The 23059-nt window shown below is 42.1% G+C and overlaps 1 protein-coding gene across 10 annotated transcripts in view; it reads right to left on the reverse strand.

The window, feature by feature from the left end:
- Positions 1–23059, reverse strand: part of ATXN2 (ataxin 2) — a 52745-nt gene that overhangs the window by 8297 nt on the left and 21389 nt on the right. For 3 of the 10 annotated variants that reach the window (XM_062009678.1, XM_062009676.1, XM_062009685.1), the window contains 13 exons: positions 21755–21952; positions 21063–21241; positions 19363–19572; positions 17081–17263; positions 15412–15600; positions 14591–14698; positions 13600–13670; positions 12595–12902; positions 12078–12141; positions 11819–11971; positions 11115–11181; positions 8930–9114; positions 7827–7959 (listed from right to left, as the gene is read on the reverse strand). In XM_062009678.1, the coding sequence (XP_061865662.1) occupies positions 7827–7959; positions 8930–9114; positions 11115–11181; positions 11819–11971; positions 12078–12141; positions 12595–12902; positions 13600–13670; positions 14591–14698; positions 15412–15600; positions 17081–17263; positions 19363–19572; positions 21063–21241; positions 21755–21952 (2048 nt within the window). Of the gene's footprint in view, positions 1–5172; positions 7629–7826; positions 7960–8929; positions 9115–11114; positions 11182–11818; positions 11972–12077; positions 12142–12594; positions 12903–13599; positions 13671–14590; positions 14699–15411; positions 15601–17080; positions 17264–19362; positions 19573–21062; positions 21242–21754; positions 21953–23059 lie in introns of those variants that run through there. The other 7 variants (XM_062009679.1, XM_062009677.1, XM_062009684.1 and 4 more) reach the window with 6 other exon arrangements.

Consider the following 23059-nt stretch of genomic DNA (forward strand, 5'->3'; position numbering starts at 1 on the left):
ACAGGCATTTGTAACTCCAAGTTCTTGAAGTCTGAGCTGATCCCAGCCTCCTCAGGCACGAGCATGTAAGTGTACTTAAAAGCACCAGTGTACAAGCACATCCGTGCACAACGAGCATTGGATGGAGAAGGGGATTTGGAAACACCTCTGTTTTCTATGCACACTGAAAGAAACCCACCAGTATCTTCTGCCATAAGACTTTATTATGCTTTCAAATGGCAACTTGGGTTGTGTTTTTTTCCCATATTACTACTAAAATGTACTTTGCAGCAGCATCTCCTCATGCTCCTGTTTGACTTTCAGCCATCACTCCCTCCTGACAGCAGCTACGTGGAAGTTACCAATGGAAACACCGATGGTTCTTACAAACAAACACTGGTTGCTTTTACAGTATGAAGCTTACAGCTTCCTACAGTAGGACAGTTTTCCAACCTCATAATTACCCACACTCTGAAGAGGGTCAGAAGTTATCATCTCTGTCACAGTAACAGAAATAAATGCACAGAGGGACTTGACTGGCTTGCCAAAGGGCATGCTACCAGAAATCTTCCTCAGCTCTCACCCCACTGCCTCAGCCACAGAGCTGGCAGGTCTGACTACAAATTACCTTCAGCTCCATTCAAGAGGGGTTTTTTTAAATGTATATGAAAATTAATTCAGAGTTTTCAGACACTCAGGGCTTCCCACATCCTGCCACATCCCTTGCTAAGAGCCCGCGAAATAACGTGGTACTCCCTTAAACCATTTGTGGAACTCATCTTTCATTTCCTTGCAGCCCAGAGGATAATAAACCAAGTTCTTCTCAAGCAGATTCATTATACAATAAAACCTCACAATGAAGAATTTCTCTCTTAAGAAACCAGTTAAACTGAGGAATAGTACCCTAAAGAATAGACACAGAAGTGGGGGGAAGATCAAGTTCTTGTCGCAGTAGCAGCTCCTCCATAACCTTCTAATACCCTTCATCCACAGCTTTCCATTTAAAGTACCAGGGGGTTTTTATACTGAAGGATTTTTATTTGCCTGGCTTCTCCTCTCCTTCATTTTGTCTGTAACAAATTACTCTAATAAGCTCTATGAGTCTGGCTGAAACTAGTTCGGATGCTGCTGCAAATTATGTTTTAATAGTAATATCCAAAGTGCCTTTTACAAAATGTTATCTGGACACTTATCTAAACCCTGTACTGATCCTGAATCCAAATCAACAACAGCTCAGGACGAGTGGCAGTAAGTCTGATCTTGCAAGTGGCAACAGACCTCGGTTAGTTCCAAACCAGAGTTCAGACTTCAACTCTAGAAATGCAAAAGGGTTTTTTTTCCCTCCATGTTCAGCTAAACACCATTAACAGGATGTGACAAGCCAATGAAATCTATGAGGCTGGCAAGCCTGTGGAAGAAGTCTTGCAAAAGAGTCATGAGAAATTCACCTGCTTAGCCAGAACTAAAGCACTTTCACCGTGACTTCTATCAAGGATTTTTGCCTGTGCATCAAAATGGCTCACTGCACATATCAAACAGCAAACCAGGTAAGACAGGAGCGGAAAAAGAGAAGAAGAAAAAAACCCACCAATTATCCAGTATTTACCCTCAATTGTCAGCATTTTGGAGGCTTTCTGGTATCCAAGTAAGTGCTGAGAAAGCTCCAGGAAAGGACAAAACAGCTCTGTGTACCTCCTTGCAGCAAGTAACCTCAGCTCATTCCAGCACACTGTTTTTCTCATCCTTTATGCCTATAGTTCCTCTCCCCCAGGAAACATTCCCTGTGCTGACCTTCTTCACTTGAGCACCTTTTCCATCACACCGATTCCTAACATGAAATATTTAGCTGCACTAACCCTGCTGGGATACACAGTGAGGATGAGTGATTCAGTGAGCAAAAAAACTACCCAGATGGACTGAATTACTGAGTCCAACTCTACAGAAGTGTAACCTGTTTTTCTGAGGGGCAAAGGAGCAGCAGTCAGCCATCAAACCCATAGAAGGAGCTGAAATCAAAAGAGACCAGAGCAGCAGAAACCAAGCAGAACTCCCAGCTACAAGCATGTGTGTGAAGAAATTGCATCATGGGGTTTCCTCTTTTCCCTGGTAGGAATTTCAGGGTTGCCAATGGTGGTCATTGCTGGTCATCATCCCAAGAGGCACTCAAGAGTCTAGTTTGAAGAAGTGACCAGTGAACAAACTTCAAAACTATTGCCAGACCCAGTAAGATGGTGAGGATAACTACATTTAAAAGACCTGAATGGTAGGAAGCAAAGAAATAGCAAATGTTTCTTTCATAATACAAACATTTAAAGAAGTCATTTTACACAGGTAGAGTGGACTTCACTTACAAGGTTATCCACAAAAAGGAACAAGCTTATTCGAGTTATTTCAGTGCACCAAACCAAGACGCATGAAAACAGGACAGGTCAGCGTCCTACAACACTAGTTCAGGCAGAACACAGGAAGGCTGTTCAGAAGAGGTTTTTGGAGAACAAGTGGGATTTCTAACATCTCTCTTCTGAGAGCTAACTCAAAAAAAACCCCAGAAGAGTGGCTGGCATAGGCTGCATGGTCTTGCAGACAGATACAGCAACAAGTCTCAGGAGCAAGTTCAAAACCACCCTGAAACTGCAAGTCCTCCTTTCCTATGTCTTGGGTGGCAGCTAAAGTTCATCCTGTAACCACATCTCCCCCCCAAAGCAGCTTCCTCAAAGTGCTGTGTTGCTCACCAACACACAAGGCAGTGTTTTTTGTAGTTATCTGCCTTTCCCAGCACACGTTAACTCAAGTCTGTGTTAGCTGTTGTGTACTGAGAGCATGGAGAACATCAGACCCTCTCCCATGGCTTACACCGCCACAGGTCACCAGCAACAGGAGCACTGGAGCCAGGTAACCTCCCTGGTAATGTCCATCTGCCAAGGAGGAAGCACCTGCTGCTACACACCGGCAAGAAGCCCTTTCTGCTCAATCTCGTTAAAATATCGACAAAGTCCATTGCTCACAGCACTCCCTCAGTGGCATCAAACTACAGAAAGCTTCCTTCACCTCAGCTGCAAGTCAAGTTTTAACTCCCAGGGGCTCAGAACTTGAGCCATAGCTTTTTAAAGAGATAAGGCACAAGATACTCCTCCTTTCAGGAAGCTGATTAACTTGCCAAGTCTTAAAAATCCCCCTTTGGGCCCTGAAAGAAAGGGCAGGAGGCAGCTCACCCAGGTTTTACGCAGAGGCTATCTGCATGGAGCACTCACTTCTGGTTACTACCCAGTCAAGAGTCTATTCAACATGCAAAATACATTTAAAACAAAGCAGACAAATCAGCTTCCTGTGCTCATACAAATCTGTCCCAACAGCTTCACAGCCCTGTCCACTGAAAGGAACCTTCCTGCGTTTTCCACATACTGGTTTGGTGCAAGGAAACTTGTTCCCTCAACACGTCCCATTCCTTTAACATCTGTTCTTTAGAAAGTGCTTTTCTGTACAATCAAAATTAGTACAAAAAACCCAACTCACTGGCAAAGTAGAAAGAAGGGCCTGTCTCCTTGCTGTATGGTATTTTGGGACATGCTGAATTTGGGAAATAGAAAGGTGAATTAGCCTCTTGCCACGTGCAAACTTCCCGGCTTCTGGAAAGGTCAGTGTCATCATTTTTCTTAGTGTTTTTCTTTGGTTTTAAGACTGTAGAACCATGCAGATAATTTTTTATTTACTTAGGTGCTATCAGAGCTGGATATTTCGTTTTACAAATGAATGGAGATGAAACAAGACAAGTTTCAAGTAAGCCTCCCTTCTGAACTGTGACACTGAGGCCTTCAGTTCTTAATTAACACAAAAAGAAACTTAATGTCAGTTAATGGTCTCTCACAGTCCACTGCAATAAGAAGGTTAAAATGTAATTAAACTGAAGCAGAAAATTGGCCCCTTGCTTTTTCAGCTATAACACTGTCATTCTTAACAGTTCCAAGACACCTTGGGTGACTGGTTCACTCAGTCCCTGGAGAATCCTCTGAAGTTTACATTATATCCACCATTGTACTATCAGGGTTATAGAATTTACTCTACTGCTGAGACAGAAACCAGATAAAAGTTAGAGACAACACCAGACCAGTAAAACATATGCAGAAGGGGAAAGGGGAAGGGAGAATGGGGACAGGAATGAGAGCACAAAAAACAGGAAATGCATCTGTATAAAACCAAGGTCTGGTTTTACACAAGTTTGGCTTTAAACACAGAAGTTAAGTTTCCCAGAGGACTCCAGTTACCTGGAAACACAGGCAATTCAGCTCCATGGCAAAACTAACCCAAGTTCATTGTCACAGGAAGGAACAGATCCACCCTCTACTCAGATAACCAAATTTTCTACTAAGAGCATGACTTTGGGTCTTTGTGCAGCACAGCCCAAGCAGCCAAACTGTGGCCAGCAAACTCCACCAGCCCAAGGACATTCGCATCCAACACAGAGTCAACAATTCCCAGCCAGCCAGCACCTTCTGAAACCGAGGTGCAGCGTTAAGAACAACACGTATGTGCGTGTGGCAGGGCAGAGGTGTGTGTCCTGCTCTGCTTCTGCAGTGCCTGTGTCCCTTCCCAAGGACATCTAAGTGGCTCAGGTCTCCAGGAGGTATGAGCTGAAGTGTGTGGCTGGTAGATGGGAAGAAAGAGAATTGCCTTGAACATTGTCCTTCCCAATTGTGTTTTGAGGGGGGAGGAAAAAAAAAACCCCTAATGGTTTACAGACTCCTCCATCCTATGTGGCTCTGCTCTTGTGAGCTCTTGTCAACAGCAGGTTGTGAAACAGAAGCAGGACACTGTAACAACTGGCAAGGAAATGTCAGAAATGCAGAAATATCCCATCAAGCAGCATTAGACAGAAAGAAAACTTTTCTTTACACTGGAAGAGTGCTTATCAACAAGTGTAGGCAGGTCACTGTATGTATTTTGGATTCACTTATCTCTTCACCAGACAGGAGGGAAAACAAACCCCAAACTTTTGGCAGTGAGTTCACTTAATGGAGCAACAGGCCATCTCTCTTTGCTGGCAGGCAGTTAACTGCTTGCCACAGACTTTCAACTTGTCCCAAAACCACCAGTGAAGATGGAGTTTCAGATCTCACCAGAAAACATTTCACACCTTAAGAACACTTCATAAGCAGTGCCCACCCCAACCCCCCTGTCTCAGTGCAGTTGTTGTTGCAGACATCTTCTCTCTATCACACAAGCAGGAAAAGAATCTGGGTGAATTTTGCAAGAATTCTCTCAAAGCAAGCACTAGTAACCTTGAAGGACTGAAGGGCAGCAGAGCCCACTGAATCCTGGTATCGACAGGGAAAAGGGCAATTAAAGAATATATAATAATAGGTTTTCTGTACAAAATTGGAGAGCAGTTGTAAAGAGCCAAAAGGAAATCTGGGAACTCCTTTGAGCACGTGCTCCAAAAATCAAAAGCAGCAGTGGTTGTTGCTTCTCAGGAAGCTGTTACTCTGTACTTCCCAATCAGTTTTAAGACAGGACCAGAATCAATGTGCGTTGGTGTAATCAGTTCAAAGCTACCATGGGTAAACATCAGACTCCCCAAACACAGGACATAAGTTACTGACACTTTCTTATAGTCATTCCATCAGATGTGAATGATTCCAGGGCGTTGCTGTTTAACAATGTGCTCCAGAAGCAGCTTACATCTATCACCTCAAGCATTCCTGCATTTCTCCCAAGCCTTCACGTATCAGTAAGTGGAAGCTGAAGTGAATACGTTACAGGTGGACACACTGAGGAACCACAATCCATCTAGGCAAGGTCTTGAAGCACTCAGCACGTGGAAGACTTGTGAAAACTCTGCTTTGAGACAGTGCTGCACTACATCAGAAGTCATTTCATGTGCAGCTAACTGTAAACTTTGTAGGTTAAGGGTACATTTGAGCCAATTCACGTTCACTAGGCAATAAACGTGTCTGCACATGGCAAGAACAAAAGTGTCTCCTATGGAGTTCATGATTCAGCTGGGCTGAATGGTTTCAGTAACAGGAATTTAAAGCACTTGATCATTTACTGGGAAGGTGGGAGAATATTTGGAAGAGTCAGCAAGTAGCTACTTGAAAGAACACAGGAGGGACATGCACTTTCTGTTAAATTAGGTGCTCTTGGAGAAGCAGCATCTAATTACATGGCAGCACATAGCAAAGAGTTCTCCAATTTGACCCAACTTAGTTGTTTGCACTGGTAGGTAGTCACATACCTACAACAGGCAAGCTGCAAAACCAACACAAAATGACATCTAACAGTTGTTAAGTCAGAATATCAGTGAAAAAAACTACACAGGCATCTGATCAAAGCCAACCAAGGGAACGAGTTGGTCCTTCAATGCCGTAGAACCCCCTGGTTACAGAAGATAAGGATGGTGCACAATGGGAAATTGCTAGGAAGTCACATGCAACCATTGTGAATCACAGATTATCTCATGTTTGGTTTTATTTTCATTAGGATTTAAGAGGCAAGTTTTCACCAATAAAGGTCTGAAAGCCTTTGATCGTTCACTTCATCGGAATTCTATTTAATCCAATGAAAAAGCAAACAGAAGATCTGTTTACAGGGACACCTCAAGCACAAGAGTCGAAAAGATCAAAGTAATACAATGAGCAAGGACCTGTGAGAGAAAGGCTTCATGTCTACAAGTAACTTCCATTTCAGCTTCAGCACCAATGAGCCGAAACGTTCTTCCTCCAAGTGTCAAAAAGGGTTTTCTCTCTCTCATTTTGGTTTCTTAGGCACGTTAGCATCCCACTGCAGGGATCTGACAGGATGCTTTCACATGGGGAGGAGGACACAGACTCGTCAAAATCAGAATTCATTTCACACTACCCTTCAGCCTCTCAGCCTTGTGAGTTTTCACGACACATCATGGACTTCCATTAAGCAGCAGTGTAAAACTAAGCACGGGAAAACATACAGAGATGTCTAAAGGTACAGAAAATCTTTTATTAGAATCTAAGTCAATAATATAAGTGACCCAATAAAAGTCTTCCTCAGATGCTGTAACAAGTATTGAAATGCCATGGGGGTTTGGTTTTTGTTTCAAGAGACCATCTGCTGTTTTGACATTTTATGACAATTTCCAAGCCTTCTAGCAACCTTGATTCTACCTCTTTCAAGTGGCATGTTTTGCAGTGAGCTGCTTCCCCTGACTTGGGCATTGAGTTATCACACATTTATAACACTTTAGGACTTCTTTCACATTTCACTCTGTAACAAGGTAATCCACAGCACTTCACTGTAAGTGAAAGAAGCCCACCTGATAACGCTGCAGGCTAATTGTCAAAGTCAGAGCAACACACGAGCTGTTTCATAGGCTTATTCTTGACTTACCAAAAAAGAAAGGTAAGCAACACATGTTTTATTTTGCTTCAACAGCAGTGTTCATACTGTTAATAACGCCAGTAGTATCATAAAGACAGCATTTCACTAGTTGTCAGGACTAAAGGCGAGTTTGGAAACTGAGGTCGTAGCCTTGCAATAAAACAAGTTCTAATTATAATGAAGAAACAATCAAGGGATGTTGTGTCAAAGAGCATCAAGAGAACTCCAACAAACTTCTTTCAGCAGATATTCTTTAGCAGCTCCCAGGTTGAAATCTCATCTTGGTCACTGGCATCCTACTGAAATCAGCATACTTGAGTTTTCATTTTTAACCAGCTGGCTCAGTTTTCAACGCTCTCATCATCTTACGAAACATAAAACCACATCTACCGGTGTCATCTGAACCATACCCATATTTGAAGCTTGAGATTAAACACATCCCCCTCTGCACAATACCAGAACTTAAAAAGTTACATATAACACAAAACGTTTCCTACCATACATAGCATGCGTCTGCTCATGCGCACCATACTGTGTTGCAGAAGAAGATACTAAACCAGGCTGTGCGTGTGCTGGTGGTGCCATCATCCTAGCGTTGCCCTGTATTACAGGGCTATAAACATGAGGATGCTGCATTCAACAGAAAGAAGAAAACAGGTTGTTAACTGGAGGCTCGTTGCAAAGTAGGCTCAGCTAAAGAACAGCTCCCTGCTTAACTAACAGTAAGAGCTTTGGACTTAGTAAAATGCAGAGCCAACTAGAGATTTGATACAATTATCTTGGAAGTGAAGCTTCCATGCACATTGTTTTGGAATATCTTTCTCATGAGAGACCTGGGGCTGTTTAGCCTAGAGGAGACTGACAGAGGATCTCATTAACACTCAGCAGTGCCTAAAGGGTGGGTGTCAGGAGGATGAGGTGACACTTGTTCTGTGGTGGTCAGCAACAGAACAAGGGGTGATGGGCATCAGCTGGAACACAAAAAGTTCCACTTAAACACAAGGAGAAACTCCTTTGGTGCTGAGGTGAGGGAGCCCTGGCCCAGGCTGCCCAGGGACGGTGTGGAGGCTCCTTGTCAGGAGGTTTCCAATCCCACCTGGACACGTTCCTGTGCCCCCTGAACCTGCTTTAGCAGGGGCTGGTGATCTCTGGAAGTCTCTCACAACCCTCACCATTCTATGATTCCAATAAAATTCAAGGGTATTTTCTGCAGTGGGACAGAATGTGACAAAGCACACTGGCACATCTAATGTTTGCCACTTTAATACCATGGCAAGATGGGGTATGTAATCATGTATTATCCAACTACATACGTGTATTTAAAAGCCTTTGAAGTTCATTTTTGGAATATATAACTAGCAGATATCCTGGCCACAACCTGAAAGGAATTCTTTACAGAGCTAAAAAGGTAGTATCAATAATAAATGCTGATTTTTAAACTGACCTTAGCATTTATTAGAGGCTTTGAAGCCCATTACACCACCCCCACGTAGGCTCCAAAACACAGCAACTGTTCAGACTGGAGGCAACGGGGTATTTAGGACTGAGCCACTTCATTACTCCTGGTTTGACTTATCATGCACACTCAAAGGACTCTTACCTGAGATTGGTAGTGTGGCACATGCTGCACAAGAGGCTGATTAGGAAATTGTTGGGGACTATATGCAACATATTGTGTTGAGTAAGCAGGTGGCGTAGCTACAATTGGAGGGCCTGCTGCTGAGGCAGGGTGCATCATGGTGCTCTGATGATGTTGGTCTTGCCGTTGCTGTGGCATATTTGGTACTACAAAGCAAAGAGTGCCTCATGTTAGAAACAGGACAAAGAATGAATACCTTCCTGTGAGGCTTCACATTATAATGCCACTAAAATCAAGTAGAATATCCTCACCCCTCACCTTTAACCACATATTGGAGCTCTATCAAAAAGGAACAGCATGGAAAGGAGTTCCTCCAAAAAACATTTCATTTATCACTGCCTTTGAGTCATGTACATGGCCACAAGCCCAGGCCTGTTTTTTGGGCGGAAGGAAGGTAGGTGGAGGGAGAGAAAGACTGACAAGAATCTTGTAGATTACTGTAGAGAAAGGTTACATCAGGATACCTCTATTAATTTGATCCTGTCCCCTTCAAAAGGCTTAATTCACCCTGTATGGGAACTGCTCAGCAACTGGTCCATCACTGGAAAGCCAAGTCTGTTAAAATTACTTATGCTTATGGCTGAGGAGAGCACAATAAAGGTCTCCAGAGAGCCACAATTTATGGCATTCACATCTTTTAAGCTCCGTGCTACCCTTCAAGATAGCAGAAAGTAACTTTTAGGTCACGATCAACACTGAAGGGGACAAGTCAACCTATAAGAAGAAGAGGAGTTGGAATAATGAGAAGGAAGAAAGATTAAGAGAGCAGGGCACTGTAGTGTGGGACTACCTGAGCTATCCTGGTAAGACAACCAATTGAACCACAGCAGCAAGGCACTCAGAAGAAACTAATTCAGCCTACTAAGCAACAGGGCATGAGAGTTCAAGGTGAGTTCCAGCTTGCTGCAGTGAGACTGCCAACTAATAACCACGCTAACTCAAGCACCTGTAAACTCCACTGCAGTGTGCAATGTAGACAGACCCCTTAGAGAGAGGAAAGGAGGGAAATGTTGAAAATGTCAGTAAATTCACTCAGTGGTCATTGTATTTACACTGCAAATCAACAGCAGAAAAACATAAATGCAGGAGGCAACTTGAACAGCGTAAAGGCACTGAACTGTAACCCATGCAGCTCCTTCAGGGCTATGCTGCACCCAGCAGGGATCTGCAGAAAATAATGAAACTTCAGAAGGAATTTGGGAGGGGAGAGCAGCCTCATGCTGCAAGGGAGTACACAGCAAGATATTTCTGATTAAAACCATCAGTGTTACCAACCAAAAGGCTTCACGGGTCACAGTGAAGTCAGTGTGTTTTAAAACAGAAATACATTGCAGCTTTTTGTCTTCCCTACTTTCATAAAGGCTACTTGTTTATTTCTTAACAGCAGAACTGCTCTTTTAAACAATTTCCTCCTCCAGTGACTGGAGCTGCAGCACTGGAACTTATCATTGTGAACCACTGTACAAAACTGCAAGAAAGCATGCACTGTGTAGAATTAGAGCATTGTCTGAAACATGACTATAGAAACAAGACCATCCTTTTTCTGCTCCTTCGCTGCACTGCACAGAAGAGAGTGCATCTCAGCACATGTGTCCCCATCTCCACAGGTGTCACTTGTTAAAGCCATGGTATTGTTAGTCCAGCTGTTCAGTTACTGTTGCAGAAGGAATGCAAAAGAACAAACTGGAACCAGCAGAAAGTTCTTTCCAGAGGATTAGCAGAGCATACCCTTTCTGAAGAAACGGTGACTTTGCTTACAAATAAACCCCCCCAAAACTCTGTTGAAGGACCTTTCAGGGCTCTGCTGTGAGGCAGTAAAGACAGTTCCCTTCAAACAAACTCTTAACATTTAGGGAATATGGGAGACAATGAGCTTACCCCATTGTTCTGGAAAAAGAGATGTTTTTCACTTGTCAAACTAGATTGCAAACCAAGCACCTCCCCATGACTCAAACTTAGCATGTTTGGGTTGAATCAGCTTATCTAGAAACACATTAGTATTTCCACTCACTTCCCTTCATTACAAACAGCATTTCAAATACCAATCAAAACCAAATTAACATGGATTAAAGAACAATACACAAACACTTGTAATTGATTCATGCTGCATGCAGACTAAGAACCAAACAGGCAGTATTATTCTCACCTTTACCTGCTCTATATGTCTTGGCTTGGTTCACTGGCATGGGCGTCATGGGAATAGGATACAAAGGCTGAAAGAAAAGGAGAGGTTGAAGCTATGACATTCCTTTAATGAGTGTGTGTCAGGGTAGGGGCCCCACTCAGCTTTGATGTGTGCTGCTCTGTTATGTTACATGGTTTAGTGAACTTTGCCTAACCTATGATATTTTCTTGGACCACTGTGATTAGGTCTGGATGTACAAACAACTGAGACCATCTGGTTTGCAAGAACCAGCCAAGTAATGCTACTATTGCTACTTCAAGCAATGTACTACTTCAGACAGCTTTATAACTGAGTTAGACTTAAATCTCAGCTATCCCCACAATCACTAGAAACTAGTGGGACCCAGTTGGAAGTTACAGATGAAGAAACAGTTACTTAAAACTTAACAGAATGAGACTGTGCTTGGGGGACTGGGGAGGAAGTCTGCCCAGATTAGTAACAAATGCAAGGAGAACCTGCTGGAATTATTAGAACATCCAGAGTGAGGGATCACTGGGAAAAAAAACAGTATTCACAAAGCTAAAACTTAACAACCACCTAACTGTGCCTGTATTTACAACAGCAACATCAGCTGTACCACTTCCCTGCTTCAACTGAGATCTCCTCCATTTGCTGACCATCATCTGAAAAGGGTTAAGGAGTCTGCAGCATCTGCTGCACTTTACCTGCACGCCTGGACTCACTGGAACCGGGTACATCATATTTGGTGCAAAACAAACAGGCTGAGTGTACACAGGAGTTGGCTGCTGATGACCCACCATGGAGGGGCTGGGCTGAGCTTGCGGACGAGGGGAGGTTGGTGTAGTAGAAGGTTTCGGCTACAAACAAAGAGTTCAGCAATGCATATCCAAGATTAGCTTGGTTATCCTCCAGGTGAAACGTTTGCTACTCAAAGGAAAGGCTAAGCAGTATCAAATAACTTACTTGAGCAAAAGATCGAGGGTTGAACTCTTTTGCATTAGGATTAAGTGTTGATTTTCTAACTTGCCTAAACACAAAGAACAAAAACATAAGTTCAGCATTATTCTTTTACAGGTGTATCTGCAGAACTGCCTGCACTTAAAATGTAAAGAGGTTAAATACCTCACTTCCTCCTGTGAGCTGTACTCAACACATGCCATGCAAAAAGCCACTCTAAGGGACACTGCTCTTACTACAGTTATCCATAAAAAAGCTTCCCTGCTGTTCATACTGCAGCTCCCATGAGGCAGGAAAACATTTAACTAAACATTCAGACATGAATTAAGCATCAACAGGACTACAGTTCTATATGCAGCTCTGCCACTGACTTATGACATTACTTTCAGTACAACCACTTCACCTCTTGGCACTTCCATCAGCCACATGAACAGGAAGACAGTACAGATTCACAATAGCTCGTTCTACAGATGGCTAAATGCTAATAATAGATGTGCTTATTCTACAAGGCATGATTACTCACTCAGAGGTATCCTTCTTCTCTTCTTTATCCTCTTTCTCTTGTTTACTTCCAGGCCCAGATGTCTGTACACCTTGTGAAGTTACCTCAGGCCCTCGCTTTTGCTCGGAGCTGCTACTTATCGAAGGAGAAATACTTGGACTATTAGGTTTGCTACTGCCACCATTAGAGTTAGTACTACTGCCAGTTTCTATCATAGATTCTTTAGGGGTTGATTCTGTCTTTTCTTTCACTACATCTCTTGTTTTTTCACCTTCTCGGGTTTTGTTTAGCAGCTGATCCACTGCATCTGAAGAGGAACTTGACTGTAACTGAAAGAAATAAAGCAAAAACCAAGGAATATATTGAGTAAATACACAGAACTAGGGAGAGACAATCTGATGCTGTCGTATCCATAGGGTAAAATACAGTCTCATAGGCCCCAATCATCTGGAAATGACCTTTTAAAACATAAATTTCCACTTCTACTAGAGAAGAAATCTGGGAACACTGTGCCCACACTGTGCAAGAAGCTTTTCAGGGACTCAGCTAACCTGTATGTTGATTACAAAGTGACAGGAAAGCTTAAGACAACCCTCTGGACTCATCTTTCTGTGTGATTTAGCAGTAACACTTGAAAAGCTAACCTGATTTAATAAAACATAATAACCAGGAACCAAGTAATATGAGTTCTTCGATTTTCTTTAGTAAAAGCCTTTATTTAACTCTGAAACAGCTCTTCCATATGGAGCATGAAGGTGCCAATTATTCATCCCTAACAACTGAAGAGGTTTCAAGTACTATTTTCAGTGTACAGTCAATATGCACATTTACATGTATTAGGCAAGTGTACTAGCAAGAGTCAGTATTGATTTTATAGTATCTATCATGAATTCTTATCTTTCCATAGATTAAGCACCAGTAGTAAGGACCTGCTTTCCTGTTAACAAGTGCAATGGAATCAATTCATTAAAATCACCTGGATGCACATGAGAACTATGATGCCACTAAATTAAGAGACACACTTACCCTAAAGTCATTCTTAAACTTCTTTAAATCATCAATCTGTTTTCTATGTTCTGAAACAATTGGAGATACACCTGCCAAACAGAAAACCATATTGTCCAAGCACATCTAATACAAGCTTTACACACAACCCTTAACAGTTCTCAATCTGTAAAAAGGATACAAGCTTCATATACAACCCTTACACTTGTAAATCTGCACAAAGGCAATGCTTTTGTACCTAAAAATGACATTCAGTGATGCAATTCTATCTGTAGTTTGGTTTCATTTCATGAACTACGTGTACAGGCACTGAGAAAGCACTCAGTGAAACCACTGCATTACATAACTGACGTATCTATAGTTCTAATGCATCACACCAAGAAGCCCTGAGGTCCAGGGACTGCAGAACTCAGCTGAACACAAAGAAGCATCCAATGAAACCCTCCAAACCTAACATGCCAGTGTTTCAAGACACAGCAATTAAAGGTGAAACGCTCATCGAGTTCAACTACATGAAAAGGGGTTTTTTCAGGACTGAATGAACAAGCCATGCTGCAGAGAAAACCAAATTTAAGGCTTAATAGAAGTAGTAGTTATAAAAAACTATGCTGACCATGACTCTCAGAAATACTGTGAGCATAGCTCTAAGTGGAAACACTCATTCAGTCCAAAGACAGCGAAAAACCAGCTCTGTGAGCAGGAAAACAAAACAGGAGAGGGGAAAAAAAACCCAGAAGGTAAAACAGAAGATAAAATCAAGTTAAAAAAAAAAATCCCACCATCCACATGAGCATCTCTGCACGTTGTGTAGATGAAATGAGCCAAGGACTCAACTTTTAAAGCTGTAGGCCTGCCACTTCACAACTACATGACCAAACGTTTGCTGCAGAGCACCCAACCCACACTGTCTCCGAGTCTTCCTTCAAATGCCAACTAAAGCAGTCAGCACAGCAGGTTTAGTGCTTGGGATCCCTACATTACTCAAGTATATATGGAAGCTTTTGATACAAACCTTTGTTTTCAGGTTTAGGAAAGCTAGGAGAAGTCTCACTTGGCTTTATATTCTCCTTGTTTCCAGTTGCAGAGTTTTGCCTCTGGTCCTGAAGCCTGGTATCTTTAGCTAGGAAAAAAACGGCCAGTGTTATTCCCTTACACACAACTAAAACTGACCAAAGAGAGGTGGCAATATAGAAACAGAAGAGATATTCAGTTATGTTTAGCTCACAAAAGAAAAACCTTAAATTACACATTTTCTGCTACCTGGAGGGTTATCTTCCCCCCTTCCCCACCCTACCTTTGTCTTCTTTAAGCCAAATGAAAGGAGACCCAGTCAAACAGATTCTTTTTACCATACTCAGAACCCTCACTAGACTGAAAAAACCCCATGATCTGAGAACAAATTACTTTCAATAGTCCAAGCCCTTCTAACAGAACACTACAGAGATTGGAGTCATTGTCTGTGCTTAGGTTTATGTTTAGGTTTTTCCCCTTCCTTTCCCTACACTCAAAATATTCTTTGACACCAGTGGCCTGTATTAAATGAGAAACAGCCAGGAACTCAGCTCAAAAGTAATAATCCAAAAATCCTCATTAAAGTCAAACACCTGTAAGTCCACACTCCTTAAGGGCAGAAGAAATTAGGCATACAGACTTATCAAAAAGCCTCTCTTCAGTTTAAAGCTAGCATAATGAGAAAAAGGGAACTGGCTACACTAAAATTTAATACATCAGAAGTTTTCTCATCAGTTAGAAAGCAGCTCTGGTCTTGTCCAAGCATATTAATTGTCAGGGATCAGAGAAAGGAGTATTTGCAAGTTGGCAAGGGGAGCTTACCTTCACTGGAAGGGGTAACTGCTCTGTTGGATGCAGGACTGGCAGGTGTAGGAGAGGCAGCTGGAACAGGCATGGCAACAGATTCAGTGGGAATAGTACCAGGCTGAGGAGAAGGCAGAGCTGGGCCCGTGGGAGTGCTGCTCTGCCTTGGAGACCTAGGCCTGTGTGTTTTAGGGGATAATCTTGGAACTAGAAACAAACAGGAAAAAATAGTTACAGGATAAGTTGTCTCATCTGCTCAACAGTATGCTCATTTTAAAAACTACTAAAAACATGCTTTAAAATACTTAGTGGAGCATTATATAGTAACTGAAAACCTGTTTTCCTTCCAGGCACATCTCCTAATTCTTTACAATGCAGCATTTCAGAGAGGTGGTGCCATTTTTTCTGCACATTGTCCCCTAATATATATATCTGCCCTGTAGTCCCACCATGAAACTGCAATATGCTCCCCAGAGGAACAACTACAACAGCTCACATTAACACAGAAAAGGTGGTCAGGTCTCCATACAAACAGATGTAAAAGGTTTGGTTTTTTTAAAGGGCTGAAAGAACACCCATTTTACAGGGTCCTCTTTTGGAGGTTTGCCAGCTGGACAAAAACCCAACATATCCTGTTGAAAGAAGATTATTTGATGTGTATTTTTGCCTCTGTGTTCAAGCAGCAAGGAAAGTTGTATATTCTTTAAACAGTAAGTTGTAGCCCCTGCTCCCTGCTCATCCCACTGTGGCTAGTTAGTTGCTTTACATCATGTATTAACCTCAAGTGAGCGAGGAGAGATTTGTTCAGCATGTAAATAATATATAATGGGGGGGTGGGAGGGAATATGAATTGGAGATAATGCCACAACAGAAGAGTTTAAATCTTCTCCACAAGGCAACAGGCCTATAGTGGTCTAATTCATCCCTTCTTTCTCCCACTACACTCCTCAATAATTCCAGCACTGCTAAAAGGTATCAGACTCCAAATTGTTGTTTGTTTGCCCTTTGAGTGAAGAAAGAGCCCAGCTGCTGACAACTCACTAGAACACGGCCTCAACTACAAAAGCTTGAGACTAGGGCCTGTGTCACAAGACTGAGCTTCAAATTGGAAGTCAAACATTGAAAAGAAGATTGTTAACTGATTCAAAAAAAATAAGCAGAGACACTGACTGCATGTTACTACAGCACTTGGACAAAGCACAAAATGACCACTTCAAACCTGGGTAACTTTTAAGGGAAAAATATATCCAACTTCACTCAAGTATCACTTCACCTTCTGACATCAACCTTCCTCTATCCAACCACCTCCTTCATTTGGAAACCACAACCCAGTAACACTGCCATTAATCAAGTTCAGTGATGCAATGGAACACATGTGACTTTTCTTGTCTCCTTCAGTAACTGTCCTGAAAATTACTTCTGTCAACAACTAATTCCCGTATTTTTCCTTCCATTCCCTTCCTACAGCACCTGACTTCACCTCTCTGCAGACAGAATATTGCACTTGGAAGGACCAATTCACCGACTATTTTACTGAGCTACCTGGAAATATCCTTCTCCCACTTCATCTAAGCAAGACCAATGTTTATTCAGAGCCTGAATTGTCTAGAAATGCAGTATTCTGCTTAGCATTCACACTCTAAAGTACCCCTGGCGAGGCATCTGCAATAAGCCAAGCTTTACCTACCCCCACTGACAACTGATGACCACGTCCCACCTGAAGGGCTGCCTCGTGCCACTGCAGTAGTAGATGCTTCCCCTGGTGCATTATGAGATACAAATTCTAAGCCACTTGAAATTGTACCCCTACCAGTAGAGACTCTGTGACCTCGAGGGTGCCGTTGTGCCTTAGGAGACATCCGTGGAGGCCCTGAGAAAAAGAAGACAACCCCACACAATAAGTACTTCAAGTCCATCACTAAGAGTATCCAAATATACTATCTGTATTTAACACTGGATTTCATCTAATAACTCTCAATAAAGCAGTAGTACAGTCAAGCAATTCACACTAACACATCGACTAGAACCAGGGATCCGTGAGACTAAAAAGGCCAAGCCATTGGTCCAGCCAGACTACCAACACACTCATCACCTTGCTATGACAGCTCACGTTTGCTGATGTTTAGCAGCTTTATCAGAATTGAAATAGGTATGCAAGCCCTGGATTTCAAATATTTGAACCCAAGGATCCAATATTGCTTACTGCAAGACAAGCCAACGAAGCGAGGGGGGCCCAGCTCCCTCTGGATAAGCACAGTTCCAGGCTAACAGACATATTCCAGAAGAGAAAAAATTTCCCTTGCTTTTTTCAGGTGGGTCAGGGATACCAAACTTTTCTTTACAGAGTAGTCACCACTGGCTGACCAATGCTCTTGGGGGCATTTCAGCAGAGTGTTCTGCACCGAGGCTGAATTGCCTGCAGCAGGTCACAATTCATTCACAAGTCAGCAAAACTGCAACTAAACAAGTTATTGTTATCCCAAGGTTCAAGTCATGCATGTTTAACACCAGGAGCTACAGTCATAAGTGAATGCAGTAATTCTGAACAGCTTACTCAGCTGCCACAGGACAATTATGCTCAAGTCTAAGTGGCAATACAGTTTCTACAAAGTAAAACATTTTCTGTACAAGATGAGACTCAAATGTCGATGCTTCAAAAGGAAACACTGGGTATGAACAGAAGACAATCTGGCTGATTACAGTTCATTTTTAATGTAGGTCAACAAGAGAGAGAAGTTCAGATAATGGCTTTCTGGTATCACATCAGGATCTAAAATATCAAGTACCTTTTCTGATTACATAAATCTTTAAATGTCAGCCTCTATTTTAACCATGAATCTAAAGTACACTTCAAATTACACACAGAGTAGTATTTTAAAGAATACACACTTTCCAGCAATCCTTTTCTAGTAGGAGCATCCAATGTTGCAGTAAGCAGCAGTTCCCTGCCTGCCTGACAAATCAACTGCACGTGTTACAAAAAGAACTCCATTTGCATCTTATGTGTCTTGCTACATAAAAACCAAGTCACACTGATAAAAGTGATGGCAGAGCATCCAAACATGCCCACTACCATCCACTTCCTGGTTATGGACCACCTTGAGCATTTATCAGGCAAGCTGCAGAACAGTGTTACAGCATCAATTGGTGGGATGACTCTTCTCTGTCCTGAGGCTCCCGTGGAGCCCACTAGAGCAGAGACTGCAAGTTTCCAGGGAGTTTAGTATCAGCTTCTGTTTTTCCAGGCTTGCTAGACCATGTTGTGCAGGCTACTTTTTAATTGCACTTCAATCAAGTAACAACTTTAAAATGTGTTCCTTACTGTACCCTCAGAGGACAAACAAATTTACTTCAGCTACTTCTGCATACAGTTACCCAAAGACTCGTGGGTCAGCCTTTCTCTGCATATTACTGACTGCATATTACTGACTGCTAAGGAGCTGACTTACTGTTCAGCCTCAATGCAAACAGACCTAAAGTCTTCCACAGATCCACCTTTAAAGCAGCTTACCCTATCCCTTTCCAAAGTGCACTTCTCTGTATACAGCATCTCTATGATTATTGAGCTTTTACACAACGTAAATTCAGTGATTTGGTTAAATCTGAAACTGCTTTTTTTTTTTTTTTTTGTGGAACAACTGTTAGTAAATATTGGCTCTTTTATGTAGGTTTATATTCCTAAAAATGCTTTCTAGAGTTTATCAGGTCCTGCATGTTGCTGTTGGTTAAGACACTGAGCAGCGTTTTACAAAGCTGGGTTTATTTCAAACCAACGTGGGAAATTTCGCAGCTTTATTTTGTTTTTGTAAAGCTCTTCAAATAAAAAAGGTTAATAGAAATAGTCTGATAAACTAAAGTTAAACACAAATTATAGGTTAAGTAATGAAGAGGAAAAACAACTTTGTAATTAAACTCACAAAGGAGTTAAACAAAGACAAACAAAAACATGAACAAATCGTGGTATTGTACCTTCTGAAGACATGCGTTTAGGCATAGTAGAGACAGGAGCTGGAGAACCATGAGCAGAGGGGTGAGACGGGGGCCTGGAGGGCCGCGAGGGGGGCCTGGAGGGCGGCCGTGTAGGGGTGGCTGCCCGAGGTGGAAGAGAGTTGGGACCTGACTGGTAGCGAGAAGGTGGGCGAGAGGAAGGAGATGGGCAAGGCGATGGCCAGGGAACACCTGACAGAACAAATGATATGAAGGAAAGTATAAAAACTAAAGAAAAATTATGGGGAAAAAGGTCAACAGAAAAAAAAAAGTAAAATATGACAAAATGATTTTTCATGTTTAACCCTTTGGGGAGAGATCAGTGTATTTCTGCCACCGACAAAACAGCCTCTGCACGGTTATCGCCTCCACCTCAGGTCAAATTCCACATCTGAACGTCACAGACTCCCCAAAGGGTTAATTAGGATCTACAAATACTACTAAGGAATAGACAGTAAAGTTTGATCTGTTAGCCTATCATATATATGTTCTACAGTATGCATCACTCTTGACAAGGTCCTTAAATAGCTACTGGAGGTTCTCAGACAGTGGTGCACATATACTACCGGCTACACAAAGTGCTACTTTCAATATCAACTCTAGGAACTGTATCTTTACAAAAAACAGCGGTGTTCAGTGTCTGAATCCTGACATTTATGTCTCTATCGGTTACCTGAGGTATTAAGGTAGTATTTTAATCTAAGCTATAGGGGTTCCTTGTTTCCAAAACAAAAGAAATTGAATTCACAAGCCATTCTGAATCTTTTTGGTAGGTGATGTTCATTCAGCAGAGTAACGGGATGACAGAAACCACAAATACTACGAACAAATGTCAAGGTTATCACTGTCTGGGCGAGACTCAGCTGTACATCCTTTGTACAGCTGACTCTGTATTTACAAAAGAAGCCTCACTTACCTTTAGCTGTTTCTCAGACTTCCTCTCCAGACAGAGGCACTTGAGTATTACACATTTTTCACTTACTCACAGCAATCTCATGTAATAGCATTTTTAACTTATAAAAGTAATGCCTCATGGACAGGCTACTGCAGAAATCCATCTCAGAAAATGGTGTTTGGTTTATGAAACACCAATTCCTGCTCTGCAGTGCCTAGCAATGCCTGGTTATAAATATTACCCCTGTGTATAGCAGAAAATACTCAAATAGCTATTTGGAGAGAAGGCTTTTGGTTCCTTTTCCCCTAACGCTTCTCTTACTTTCCCAGCAATGACTTATTTCTTATCCCCCCTCAGTTTATCATTAAAGCCAGTGAGTTGCTTTATTGTTTTTCATGGGAAACAGACCTGCTCCCTGCACCAGAAAGGAAGAGTGATGCCTCCTTGGCCACCACCTCCCTTTCACTAGGTGTCAGCATTGCTACTCCTCCGCAGAGCTCGGCAGCACTGGTAGATAAAGCAATTTTTCATCTGTAAGGCTGCATACTGCACCATCAGCCAAAACAAAGGTGTTTGAGGAGAAAAACGAGTGACATTTCTGCTCCACAAAGCTCCGCTCAGCGCAGTCAAATGCGTGTCCCATTACCACTAACCCACACCCAGTCATGGCCTCTGTGTTAAACCATGTGGGCTAACCTGAGATGCATTTCCTAAGCCCACATCACATGCAGTTGCAATATTAGGTAATTGACTGCAATTCCATACATTTAAGACTTCAGATACTTGCCTCCATTAACTACTCTTTGATCTGCTCCAGAGTTAGGGCTGAATTCTGAAGTATGGGATCCAGATCTTGAAATTGGTGGGCCTGATCCAGACTGGCCCATTCTTGGTGAGTTTTGTCTTCCACTTCCCCAGGACATGACATCTCTGTTCCTCTGTCCAGGTGGAATGTATTTGTTTTCTCTGAAACACAGCAAATTTCTATCAGTGTTAAGGCAGAACAGAAAGACAGTGAAAAATACCTGCTATGCTGATATTTTCTCTCTTTCTCAAACCAAGCCAAAGGAAAACTCTAAACACTATCAGATGTTGACCCAACATTCACCTCATGAATTGGCTTTTGATACTGACTACACAGTCCACCTTCTATGAGCCCACAGACACTGAATGATTCATTCCTAATGCCTAAAATTGTCCATGACATACCAAAACCACTGCCCTTTTCCTGTGATTCGCTATGAATTCACCACGGTGACATAGCAAATGGGGAACTCTGTTTCGCTACAGAGATAATACAGGGCCAGGCAGAGGTGTGCAAGCTAGCATGAGTGCCAAAAACAGCACATGATTGTTTACACAAAGCTCCTAACCTCATCAGGCTTGCTGAAAAAGCACAGTTTCAATAAGTAAATTGCTACTGTCCCAAAACATGTCCACCATTTAAATAAAAATGCTATTCACAGTGTATGCCAGTACCTAGTGTTCACACCATGTCCTTCTCGTTCATTAGCACTTCTCTGAACAGCAGTATATTTCTCTTCTTCTGTTCTTTCATCATTTTCCAAGGCAACCCGAGCTTTGTATTGGGCACTTGATTCAATTTCCTCTGCTAATTGAGTTGCTCTGGCTTCCCGTTTTAAAAACTCTTCTGAATTATCTCTTTCTAATGGCACCCTAAAAAAACAATGGAAAGGAAAAGAATCTCTGAAATGCATTCAAAAGCACCAAGGAGCTACAAAAATTACACAGTGTTAATCCCAACCAAGTCAGAGTGGAAAAAAACCCCTCTTGCTTTTAAGGCAGTAGACTTGCTATCTTTTTAGTGTAAGAATGTAAATATCCCTGGACTGGTTTGATATGATGTGAAAATTCAGTGTCATTTACTCGCCTAGAGAGCTGAGCACAGAGCTTTCCAGAGCAAATCCCCTGTCCCTAAAGCTATGCAAAATATCCAACTTTTAACACAGTTGACTACATTAGTAATAAAAAGCCTTAATCTGTTGTTTAGATAGGAAGCTACCGTAAGAAACCAAATTTGAATTTCTTTAGCTATTTACACGCTCCCAACAGACACCAGAGTCCCCAATCCTACCAAAATTAGAGTTACATGCTTAAGCCTTTGATAATTTCAGCCCCAGAAATTCAGCTCTTCCTGGTACAAATAACTGCAGGAAAGATGAATGCAATACCAGAAACCCAGGACTCCTGTGCAACCTGATCTAGGTGAACCTGCTTCTGTAGGGGCGTTGGACTAGGTGATCTCTAAAGGTCCCTCCCAACCCCTACCATTCTATGATTCTATGTCCTAGGACCTTATAACCCTGTAACTCTGTGTATCTACACCAGGGCAAAGAGCATACGTAGCTCCTTTAGGAAAGCCACCAAGTTAAGAATTAAAAGCAATGAAAGACTAAGAGACAACTACCCACCCATACTTTTGGCTGTTTACCTGTTCTAATTTTCATTAAAGGATCATGTGTTATAAAACAACTTTGTGCTTTGATCCTGACTCTAATTTTATGTTCTAAAAGTCATTTCATCCAACCTTACTTCAGAACAAGCTACATCAAAAATAGAGGATACAGCTGAGGCTTGGACTATGCTCTGTTGGGCATTGTACAATCACCACTGCACACAGTCTAAACAATATATAAAAGAAGAGCAAAGAATGTATGTGGAGATACAAGCCAAGTATGAAATAATACGTGCAAGAATACTCAAGTGTTGGTGGCATGACCAGGAAAACAAGTGGCTTTGCAAAACTCCAAGCTAGCACAGATT

This window comes from Colius striatus, chromosome 17 (assembly GCF_028858725.1).
Source record: "Colius striatus isolate bColStr4 chromosome 17, bColStr4.1.hap1, whole genome shotgun sequence".
NCBI lineage: Eukaryota > Metazoa > Chordata > Aves > Coliiformes > Coliidae > Colius > Colius striatus.